Source organism: Sorghum bicolor, chromosome 10 (assembly GCF_000003195.3).
Source record: "Sorghum bicolor cultivar BTx623 chromosome 10, Sorghum_bicolor_NCBIv3, whole genome shotgun sequence".
Taxonomy (NCBI): domain Eukaryota; kingdom Viridiplantae; phylum Streptophyta; class Magnoliopsida; order Poales; family Poaceae; genus Sorghum; species Sorghum bicolor.
In genome coordinates, this window is record NC_012879.2 from 13,678,440 (window position 1) to 13,689,777 (window position 11,338).

At 43.9% G+C, this 11,338-nt stretch overlaps 1 protein-coding gene across 1 annotated transcript; it reads left to right on the forward strand.

Moving 5' to 3' along the window:
* Positions 1,747 to 2,908, forward strand: LOC8076405 (putative expansin-B14). Its single transcript, XM_002436842.1, has 4 exons — positions 1,747 to 1,888; positions 2,053 to 2,165; positions 2,272 to 2,462; positions 2,575 to 2,908. Exons 1-4 carry the CDS (start codon positions 1,747 to 1,749, stop codon positions 2,906 to 2,908), a joined length of 780 nt encoding a protein of 259 aa, XP_002436887.1.

Genomic DNA, 11,338 nt, shown 5'->3' on the forward strand with positions numbered 1-11,338 from the left:
TATAATCCCGCTTTCTCCATGTTTGGTCCAACAAATATAGTTTGGTACGAAACCAGACTTTAATAAGTGTGAATGAAGAGTTCTTGAATTAGAATATTCCGTCAAATTCTTGCACACGGCACATGGACAGCACATGAAACCGTCCCTCTTATTTGACTCGGCCACACTTAAGAAATAGTGCACGCCATTAATGAACTCTTCGGAGCGCCGATCGGCATTATACATCCAATTACGTGTTACCATCTGCATTAAATATAACATATATATTATGAAAACCATGCACACATATAGTTTCTCATCTTATTGCACAACATGTCTAAGATACATAGTTGATTAATTTAAAAAAGCTTGACTACAACAAATACAATCGCAACTAGCACTAAAAAACCAAAACTAAAATACACTTAAGCAACATAATTAGTTCGCGTCCGATCCCAAATATAATAGATAGATCCTTCGCTTGATCAACATCATTGAACTCCTTTCGTCGGCTCACTGCCTCACCACCTTCAGCCTCAACCACCTGTGCAAAAGATTTCTTAATGTGTTCAATGTATTCTTCCTCCCAGTACCAACCTGTACATCCGCCGGTACCGTCCCACTGAAATTAAAAGAGAGAATCAAAAGTTTAATTAATATCATTTAAAAAAATATGCACATATATAAGCAAATGTCTGGAAATAACTCACATTACGATCTGGACACTTGTAGAATATACGACCCTTGTTTACTCCCTCTTTCGACACTTTGTACTCCATCAAAATCTTCTGCCCACACTTGCCACAAGTAATGAGAGGGAGTTCCGGACGGTATCGCTTTTGAACCCGTTGAGAGACCGAAGACCCGGTCACGGTTGCCATCTACTATCCATACTCAATTTTTAAACAATTATAAATTCCACATTTACTAGTAAACATGTATGATACAATGGACATTATTTGTAGTAATAAAAATATATCAAGTGATATTAACAAACCAATTAATTTGAACTATCCTACTTTCTAAGATCATAAAAATATACTATAATTCATTCTTGCAAACTACATTAATACTAGGTCAACCATGAAATATGATATATATATATGGATACTAATTCATGTGAATGATTCAAAATAACAACGTGGATTTGAGCTAAAAATAATGCGAACATCACAAGCCAAAAACAATATGAAAAAGACAAGAAAGACAAAAGTTAGTCACCTCCAAACACGAAGAAAGAATGACGGAGTCGAAGAAGATCAACAATGGGCGTCGGAGACGAAGAACAAATGAGGAAGAAGCTCCAAAAACAACAATGGTGAATGGTGCTCTCGGTTTCAAATGGGCAGAGAGGAGGAGTGATCCGGCCTATAAACCGGAGCTTTAGAACCGGTTCATAAACAAAACCGGTGCTAAAGGTCACCCTTTAGCACCGGTTTTTAACACAAACCGGTGCTAAAGGCTTTGCCTCGGCCCGTGGCGCTGGCCGGTGCTAAAGGGAACCCTTTAGCACCGGTTGGTAACACGAACCGGTTCTAAAGGGTCTCTGCCCCGACAGCACGTGTCAGTAGCCGTTGGGCAGGACCCTTTTGCACCGGTTCGTGTTACGAACCGGTGTTAAAGGGGTCTTTAACCCCGGGCCGCAAAATAGCCGAGGTTTTTCACCATTTTGAGCATCGACCAATGCTTCATTCTGTAGTAGTGCTAGTAGAACCCTCCTAGCTAGATCATTGGATACATAGTCAGGCCAACAGATCGGCTTCCGGCATGGCTTGCAAGCAGCAGATCGGGGTGGTCGTCGTCTTGTCCTGCTTCATTGCCATCAGTGCTCTCGCCTTCCGTCCCTGCGCAGCCTGGTCGGACGCCGGCGCCACCTGGTACGGCCCTGCCAACGGCGCTGGGAGCGACGGTGCGTAAGTTCTCGTGTGTGTGCATTACCATGCATATGCATGTGTGTGTACACGTTTTTTCATTGCGAATTCATCATATGCCTTTGCTATATACTATGATGATATGTAGACGTCAATGCATGCATGGTTTAATCTATCTTTTTGTTGGTATATACTACTGTAGGTGGTGCGTGTGGGTACCAGGGTGCCGTCCACCAGCCTCCGTTCTCGTCAATGATCACCGCCGGCAGCAATTCCATCTACCAGGACGGCAAGGGCTGCGGCACCTGCTACCAGGTACGTCGATCAGGGTTACGTTCATATATCTATCGGTTCATGCAGTGCAAAGCGTATGCATCATGATCTTGTTGTTGTTGTACTACATATATACGTACTTCTCCAGGTGAAGTGCACCGGACACCAGTCGTGCTCCGGCAGCCCGGTGACAGTGGTCCTCACTGACCAGTGCCCCGGCGCTTGCCAGTCCGAGCCCGTCCACTTCGACCTCAGCGGGACGGCGTTCGGTGCCATGGCGAAACCCGGCCAGGCCGACCAGCTCCGAAACGTCGGCCGCCTCCCAGTCCAGTACACCCGGTAAGTGATACTACATGCCTCTCACCGTCGATTAGCTGCTTGCCTTGCACCGTCGTCGTCCGTCCGTCGTCATCGCAGCCGACGATCTGACCTGACTTGGCGCTGTCTGCAGGGTGCCGTGCAACTGGAACGGCGTGGACGTGGCCTTCAGGGTGGACGCCGGCTCGAACGCCAACTACCTGGCCATGGCCATCGAGTACGAGGCCGGGGACGGGGACCTGCGCGCCGTGGAGCTGCAAAATGGCGCGGCGGCGTGGGCGCCCATGGAACGCTCCTGGGGCGCGGTGTGGCGCTACCAGTCGTCCGGCTCCAGTCTGCAGGCGGCCCCCCTGTCTGTCCGCCTCACCTCCGGCTCCGGCAAGACCCTCGTCGCCAGCGGCGTCATCCCCGCCGGATGGCAGCCCGGCAACACCTACCGCTGCGTCGTCAACTTCGGACGAAACTGATACGAATGATATTATATTGCTACATTTTCTACTCGTGTCTCAAATCCAATAAAATGCAGCATGCATGTGGCCTGCATGCTTGATCATATCCTCTGCTCTTCTTTGTGTCTGTTGATACTGACGATCAGCCAATGAACAGTTGTCGATCGGAAACTCAACATGTGTAATGAAATGATACTCAACTAGAGAACATGCATATCCCTGTGTTTGCATGCCGCCGTCGGTTTTTCATGCTAGATCATTCTGTTTGTCTCTGTTTTGAGCTACTCCATCAACGCAGCCACGTCTTATTACGCAGTCACAAGGAGGGGGAAAAAGTTCGACGACCGTCCATTCATATATATCCAAATCTACAGTAGGACTAGTCCAACTCACGCCAGATATACAATATATTCTTGCCGAAGAAACCAAGCCATGCACGTTTATTATAGACGACTGAAATCATAATGCAATGTGAATCCACATATCACTTGCATTATTGGGCTCCTTATTATACCTGCACGTCCACCACCTTAGCTTTCTGTATCAGCCCACAACCGAACCCCGAATTAAAGGCCTACACGTCCCAGACCCTGCATATATATAATTATCCTAATTACTCTCATCTCTAATAAACCACATTACGTATGTATTCATACTTATTTATCGGTTTGAGTATGTTCATATACTCATTAAGATACTCTAGATCTTACCACGCGAAAAAATTTCAAAAGAATTCATATTTTTTAATATATTACAAAAATATCACTACTGTACTATATATAATAAGTATTAGTACATACTCTATGTATGCATGCATACTTAACATACATACTACCTTAGATAATTTAGTATGATCATATACTTCGTCTACATACACTCCATCGGATCATATACGTCATAAATCTAGAGATATACACATGGGAGTAACTACTACCGGGAGTAAAAAGGAATATATATATATATATATATATATATATATATATATATATATGCTGTCATAACTGAAAATATTGTTTGTTGATTTATTGTAAAAGAAAAACACTGCTGAATAATTGGCAGATTCGACAGATAAGCTCAAGTGAACAGAGCGTATTGTTAGTAGTAGTAGTATATGTACTGTTACACTTAGCCTAATCACTAGTAAAAGATATACCTATCACTTTCGGTTTTAAACTGGACAATTACTGCAAGTTTTTAGAACCGGCATTGGACAAATACCTATCACTTTGGACCAATTCCAAAATAGTCATTACGAAATCTGGAGATGTACTCTAGTGGCTCAAGGATCTCCCTATCTGGCCTGACCGATATTATCACATAACATACCCCCTTCTTTGAATATTTGTTTGAATGTCTTTTCCCTCATCCCCTCTTTGGTGCGGAAGTCGTGGTCGTGGTTGTGCCTTCAGGCTATGGAGCAGAGGTCTGAATGTTAGTGTTGACGGTTCTTAAGTATCAATTTTAATCATGAAATAAATAAGGAAAAGTACCAATATACCAGCAACACCTAGAATTAGGGTTTGATCTGACAAAATTCCACGAGTTTTGTTGTTTATCTATTTCTGCAGGGGGTTATCAGGAAATATGGAAGAAAGGCCCACACGTCGGGTTTACATAGAGATATTAACTTGTGCGCCAATTTTCCTCGGTCTAGAAGGTTTCAGAAGCCACACGAATGAGCGGAGGCCGAGCAGGCCCACAGGCAGGGCGCCCGCCCAGCCCCCCTGGGCGCCCGCCCTCCTCTGCTGGCCAATCAGCACAAGTCTCGCGGATTATGCTCCACCGCCTTTGAGGATCAAGGAAAACCGTTCAATCAAGGTCGGTTTGATCCAATGGCCTAGATTCACTTGAAGGGACTATATAAGCAGGGCCCCTTGCCTCTGGAGAAGACAATCCCCATTATTCATTAGCATATTTTCCAGAGAGGATTCAGAGAGAGGTTCCTTTAGGGTTCCAACCTCATAGGGCTTAGCATCCAATGTGAGAGTAGAATTAGTTCTACTAGATTGAGAGAGATAGAGTGGAGGTGTAGATCGGAGGAAGCCCGGCCTGTCGGTGTCTACTCTGAGGTTGTACCTGCGGGATCAAGTCTCTTAACCCGAGGCTTGCTCCTAGGATTCTTCAGTATTTCGACTTCTAAATTCTAGTAAGTTCTTTGTTTTATTGTTCTTTGGTTTATGAGTTTACTTTAATCTCTTCGCGTAGAGTTTAGAGTAATCATCTCTAGCGTAAACGTGGTGTTTGGGCTAGGATACTCATAGATATCCCCTGTCTAGCCGGACCGTGGTAGTAGCAAGGAACGTGACATTTCCGAGTTACCTTTGTACCCCATAATCCAGTTAGCAGGATCGATAGGGTTTATAGGTGCGGGTCGAACATCCTCTGTGGTGTCTAGATTCCGTGAGCCTCCCCAACGGAACAGTAGATCATCCTTACCAAGGTTAGAACGAGGGTGCAGTTGAAGTCTTCTCTATACATCACTCATATCGAATCATAGTGGCTGTAGCCTAAAGGTTAGTAGTAATAGATCTGGTTAGTCAGATGCACGCTTTCTCCTAGTGGTAAAAATATAAATACGATACTCTGGATAACATCCCGGGTGAAGTGCTCACCGATATCCGTGCGCTTGCGGATTAATTCCTGATTGCGTTACCAAATATCAATAGTTAGACTCTATGGTTGTTGCCTCCTCTCTCTCTCCATTTCCGTGCTTCATCATGTTTGACAAAACGTGTCGGACGACAATGTTGTCTTTTTGGGGGTCTAGGGGGAGCTGCGTATAAGACATGCCAATACTGCTAGCAAAGGTAATATAACCAGAGCCTCAGCAAATCATACAGGATGCAAAGGCTCCATATCCCTACATCTGATGTCAGGTCAAAATCAGGGTCCAACTCGTCCTCCGTTGGCCTTCGTCTGGGTTGAAACGATCTAATTGGCCTAGAGGGGGGGTGAATAGGCGTATCTTAAAAACCTGAAACTCAAAAGCTCAAGTTGCGGAAGTTAAATGCCTGCCGGTACTACCGACAGTTTGGGTCGGTACTACCGGTGTAAGACAGCCAGTACTACCGACGCCCTATGAGAGCTACGAAATCAGAGTAGATTGAGTTTTGATTTCAGATCTGAGAGTTACCCCACTCTCCTAGATGTAGTAGAGGATGATGTTTAAGTTCCCTTGGCTCGGTTCTTCTCCAAAACGTAGATCGGCCCTTGTTCACCTATGAAAGGGAGTAGAGAGGAAGAACACGAAGAACACAAAAACAAGGGTAGTCGATGCTACCTCCACAGCAAGACAAGATATTTTTCCCGAGGTTCGGCAATCCCCACGAAGGAGTTCCTACGTCCCCGTTGTTGAGGTGACCACGAAGGTCCGACCACTTAGGTCTCCTCCCTCAAGCAACCACACAGGTTAGCTCAAGATTTCCACTAAGAATCAAAGGGTTATACAAACACTTCGGGGTGCCCTCACAAATGAATCAACACGGGCAACCACGAAGAATGCCTAGCCGGCTAGGGTTCCAAGAACCCAAGAGTAACAAATGCAAACCAAACCGGCAAGACGAAGAATCCAAGTGCTCAAGTCACAAATCGAAGCTCCCAACTCTCTAATCTCACTTCTCTAGCTCGAATCTCTCAAGGAGTGAAGTCTAGGAGCAAAGAGGGAGAGAGAGTGGGTGAGACAAAGCTTGGAGACTGATTTCTCAGATGTAGAGTTGAAGGAATGGGAGAGCTCACGGTTAGAAATGAGGGAAGAGCTATTTATACATAGGTCCTGAACAACTGCCGTTACTACCGGGGCAACCACCGGTACCACCGGCTACCTCAGATCTAACGGTAAGAAGTCTCTATGATTTGCGAGAAGTAAGCCTACCGGTACCACCGGGCTTTTGTCGGTACTACCGACCATTGCCGGTACCACCGGTGGAAGGCCGGTACCACCGGCAGTTCAAATCTCTGCAACCAAAGTCAGCGCAGATTTGGCCTGCCGGTACTACCGACGTTTCACACCGGTACTACTGGTGCTGGCCGGTACCACCGGCCCGAGCCCGGTACTACCGGTAGTTCATTTTCTCGCAAAACTCAGGAGAAAGGCTGGCACTGCCGGTACCACCGGCTCTGAGGGTTGGTACTACCGGGTCACCCTGGCAGAGAAGAAATTTCCTAGTGCTTCGTGCGTGCAAGTGTGTCTCTCAAGCGCAAGAAGTAAATTGACATGAGCACCCTTATCCTCATCTTACCAACTTGATTTGCATCCCTCTTGATAGTGCGGCGTTTCCTATAACTCAAACAAAGAATAAAAACTTTGTAGCCACTTGAGTCGAAACACCGTTCATCCATTAGAAATTTAGGGGTGTTATAATTTACCGAATGTTTTTATTCAATTCCATCAATGGACTAACACCTGTAAATTATGCTCGATAAACCTGTTAGTCCCTAATTTGGTTGTCATTAATTATCAAAACCCACATCGGGGGCGAATGCACTTACAAACTCCCCCTTTTTGGTAATTGATGACAACCAACTTAGTCTTATAAAGATTGAAAGAATTGAAGCTTTTGAATTCCAAAATTCAAGTTGAGCTCCCCCTTAATGTATGCATTGAATTCAGAATTTCAAATCTTGATTAGAATCAAGATGTTATACATTAAGAACAAGCTCCCCCTAAATTTTGCAATCCGTGGGGTGCCTAATTGTGTGTGAGATAATAAAGTGTGATGCATATGACAAGATATATCACAAAGAATAAAAAGAAAGAACTTGAATGGTTATGCAAGAAAGAAAAGGACTTAGCTTATCATAACCATTCATAAACAACATTGCATCAGCACAATCCCAAAACAGCTAACACAAGCAGGATATAATAATTAACCTTAGGTGTTCAGCCTACAATCAACCATCACACACAAAGTTTAAGTTTACCACATGGTTCACCATACGAGATAATCCTGATACCAAGCCTAATACCATATGAGATAAGCCTAACACTCCCCCTTTGGCATCAAATGCCAAAAAGGGTAGGCTTCATGAAGCTCCAAGGGGCAAAGGCAGTAGGTGAACTACTCAACAATATCATCATCATCATCAAAGGCACTGGTTCACTGAAAACCCTGTTGCTGCTCAAACTCAGTGTCACGCTACACCTCATCATCCTGTGCTGCACCATTGCCATTATCATCTGTTGCTAGCCCTTTCCCTTTGCTTGGACTTAGACTAAATGCATCTGACATTCCAGTCTAGGTGCTTGCTGTCTTGCTAGAATGCAAAGCCAGTGACTTGCTCAATGATATACATGAGATACGGAGCATAAGGGAAGGACTGGTTGGAGGTCTAGGAACCCTCCTCAATGTGATGCCACAAGAGATCTGTCACACTGAATCTCTTCTTAAGCCCAAAGCAAACATGGATGGTTGGATCATGATTCTGAACTGAAGTAGCATCACCAACCTTTAGGTCAATAGTAGCACGGAGCAAATTGTTGAGCACATAGAAATAGGGCTTTAGACCTTCTGTCTTACCATTTGCCTTAGTCGGATCAACATTAGGCTGCTTCAATGAAATCAGCCCTACCCACACCATTTGGACAATGACCATATAAGTTAGGAGCATCACAGACATGGTGATCAAACCCAAGAAGGTGGGAGAACTGGCGGTAATCATACTGACAGTGAAGGTCCTCAGTCATCTAGTGAAGTATCTTGTGCTCTACATCAATATAAACTGTGGCCCAAAACTGACAAATAACCTCTGTGTTCCAGTTATGCTTGAATGTCATAAGTTGCAGGAGGTCAAAAACGAGTGAGTAGAAATTCTAAAGGAGGTGAACCACATAGTATACTCAAACCAACTCAAATTTGTCCAGATTTCATGAAGCCATTACATAACTATGGACACATTTGAGCTGTGAAAAATAGATTTTGAAAGATTTACACAATTTTTCACAAGAGTTTTTGCCTATTCGAATACACACATGCACACACTAAGCATAATATCAGGCCTAGATGCACAAAGGTAAAGCAGAGATTCAATCATGGAATGATATACCTTTTGATCAATGGCCTTGTCGTCTCCATCAAGGTTAAGATGTCCAGTTGTTGGCATTGGTGTCTTTATGGGTTTGGCCTTGTCCATGTCAAACTTCTTTAGCATGTCGGTGGTGTACTTGGTTTGACTTATGAACGTGCCGTCCTTGAGTTGCTTGATTTGAAATTCGAGGAAGTACGTCAACTCCCCCATCATGGACATCTCAAACCTTTTGGTCATGATCCTACTAAATTCCTCACTGAAGTCCGCATTAGTACTACCAAATATAATGTCATCGACATATATTTGGCATAAAAAAAATATCATTATTGACTTTGCGAGTAAATAAAGTGAGATCGGCCTTTCCAATCTCAACCCTTGTTTGAGTAGGAAATCTTTGATACAACCATACCAAGCTCTAGGGGCTTGTTTGAGCCCATAAAGTGCCTTGTAAAGCTTGTAGACATGATCGGGATGATGTGGATCTTCAAAACCCGGCGGTTGCTCCACATACACGGTTTCGGAGAGGGGGCCATTGAGGAATGCACTTTTCACGTCCATTTGAAACAACTTGAAATCATGGAGAGCAGCAAAGGCAAGTAATATGCGAATAGATTCAAGCCTAGCTGCAGGTGCATAGGTCTCCCCAAAATCCAAACCTTTGATTTGAGTGAAACCTTTGGCTACCAACCATGCCTTGTTCCTTGTGACCATGCCATACTCATCTTCTTTGTTGCGGAAGACCCATTTGGTACCTAACACATTTTGCTTGGATCTTTCCACCAAGGACTAGATTTTATTCTTGGTGAAATTGTTTATCTCCTCTTGCATGGCAATCACCCCATCCGGGTCTTTCAAAGCATTCCTCACCCTGTTTGGCAACATCAAGGAGACAAAAGAGTAATATTCACAAAAACCAACTAAACGAGAGTGTGTTGTTACCCCTCGTTGTGTGTCTCCCAAAATGCTATAAATGGGATGATCTTATTGAATGGATTCATGAACTCTTGGGTGAGGTACTGTTGTTCTTGTTTGAAATGGACAGTCATCTTCATCTTCATTATCTTGGTTGATTTGAGAATCAAGATCTTGACTGTCTCGATCACCACCTTGGTTGGGTCTTGAGCTTGTGGTGGATCTTGACTAGCTTGTTCCCTTGAGTCATGACCCCTTCTTGAAGTGGAAGTATCATCATGGGCATTGGTTGACCCGTGATGCAAGTTTGGATCATGAGGAATTTGCATATGTGCATCATCTTTTTATTCTTCAATGGGTTTCACTTCACCGGTAGCAAGCTTTTTTATCACTTGATGAGATGGTTCTTCTTCACCTAAAATTTCAGCATTGACTTGCTCCTTTTGAGAGCCGTCGCTTTCATCAAAAGTCACGTCTACCGCTATTTCAATTTGACCGGTGGTCTCATTGAAGACACGGTAGCCATGTTCGTTAGTACCATAACCAATTAAGAAACCTTCATCAATCTTTGGTGAAAACTTAGAGCTTTTGGATTTCTTATTGAGTATGAAACACTTGCATCCAAAAACTCTAAAGTAGTCCACCTTAGGCTTTGTACTGGTTAGAAGCTCGTAGGTGGTTTTCTTCCTCAACTTGTGGAGTTACAAGTGGTTGATAGCATGACATGACGTGTTGATGGCTTCCGCCCAATAGTCTTTTTCTGAAATCTTGTATTCATCCAACATTGCTATTATGGCTTCAATGAGCGTCCAGTTCTTCCTCTCCACAACACCATTTTGTTGTGGAGTGTATGGAACCGAGAACTCATGTTTGATGCCTTCTTCATCAAGGAAAGCTTCAATGTTGGTGTTTCTAAACTCTATCCCGTTGTCACTTCTCACTTTCTTGATCTTCACTTCAAACTTATTTTGATCTCTTCTTGAAACCTTCTTGAAGATCCCTTGGGTTTCACCTTTACCTCTCAAAAGAAACACCCAAGTGAAGCGAGAAAAATCATCAACAATTACAAAACCACATTTGTTACCTCCAATACTTATATAAGCATTGGGTCCGAATAAGTCCATGTGAAGTAACTCAAGTGGTCTTTGATGTAGTCATGATGTTCTTAGTGGGATGCTTGTCTCCAACTTGCTTTCCCGCTTGACATGCACTGCAAATTCTATCTTTCTCAAAAGAAATATTTGTTAGTCCTAGGATGTATCCACCTCTTTGAAGATCGGCCAAGTTCCTCATCCCAACATGAGCTAGACAGCGATGCCATAACCAGCCCATGCTAGATTTTGCCACTAAACAAGTCTTGGACCCCACTCTACTAGATGAGAAATCAACTAGATAGAGCTTGCCCTTAAGTTGACCCGTAAAAGCAATAGAGGCATCCGACCTTCTAGAGACTTCTACACCCTTATCCGTAAAGAGACAATTGTAACCCTTCTCACAAAGTTGTGAGATGGA

What these genes read in the sequence shown, in the direction of transcription:
- LOC8076405 (XM_002436842.1), top strand. Translation starts at nt 1,747, where the DNA reads ATGGCTTGCAAGCAGCAGATCGGGGTGGTCGTCGTCTTGTCCTGCTTC. An exon ending in GCTGCGGCACCTGCTACCAG is followed by an intron (nt 2,166 to 2,271) that starts GTACGTCGATCA and finishes GTACTTCTCCAG; the next exon opens with GTGAAGTGCACCGGACACCA. An exon ending in CTCCCAGTCCAGTACACCCG is followed by an intron (nt 2,463 to 2,574) that starts GTAAGTGATACT and finishes CGCTGTCTGCAG; the next exon opens with GGTGCCGTGCAACTGGAACG.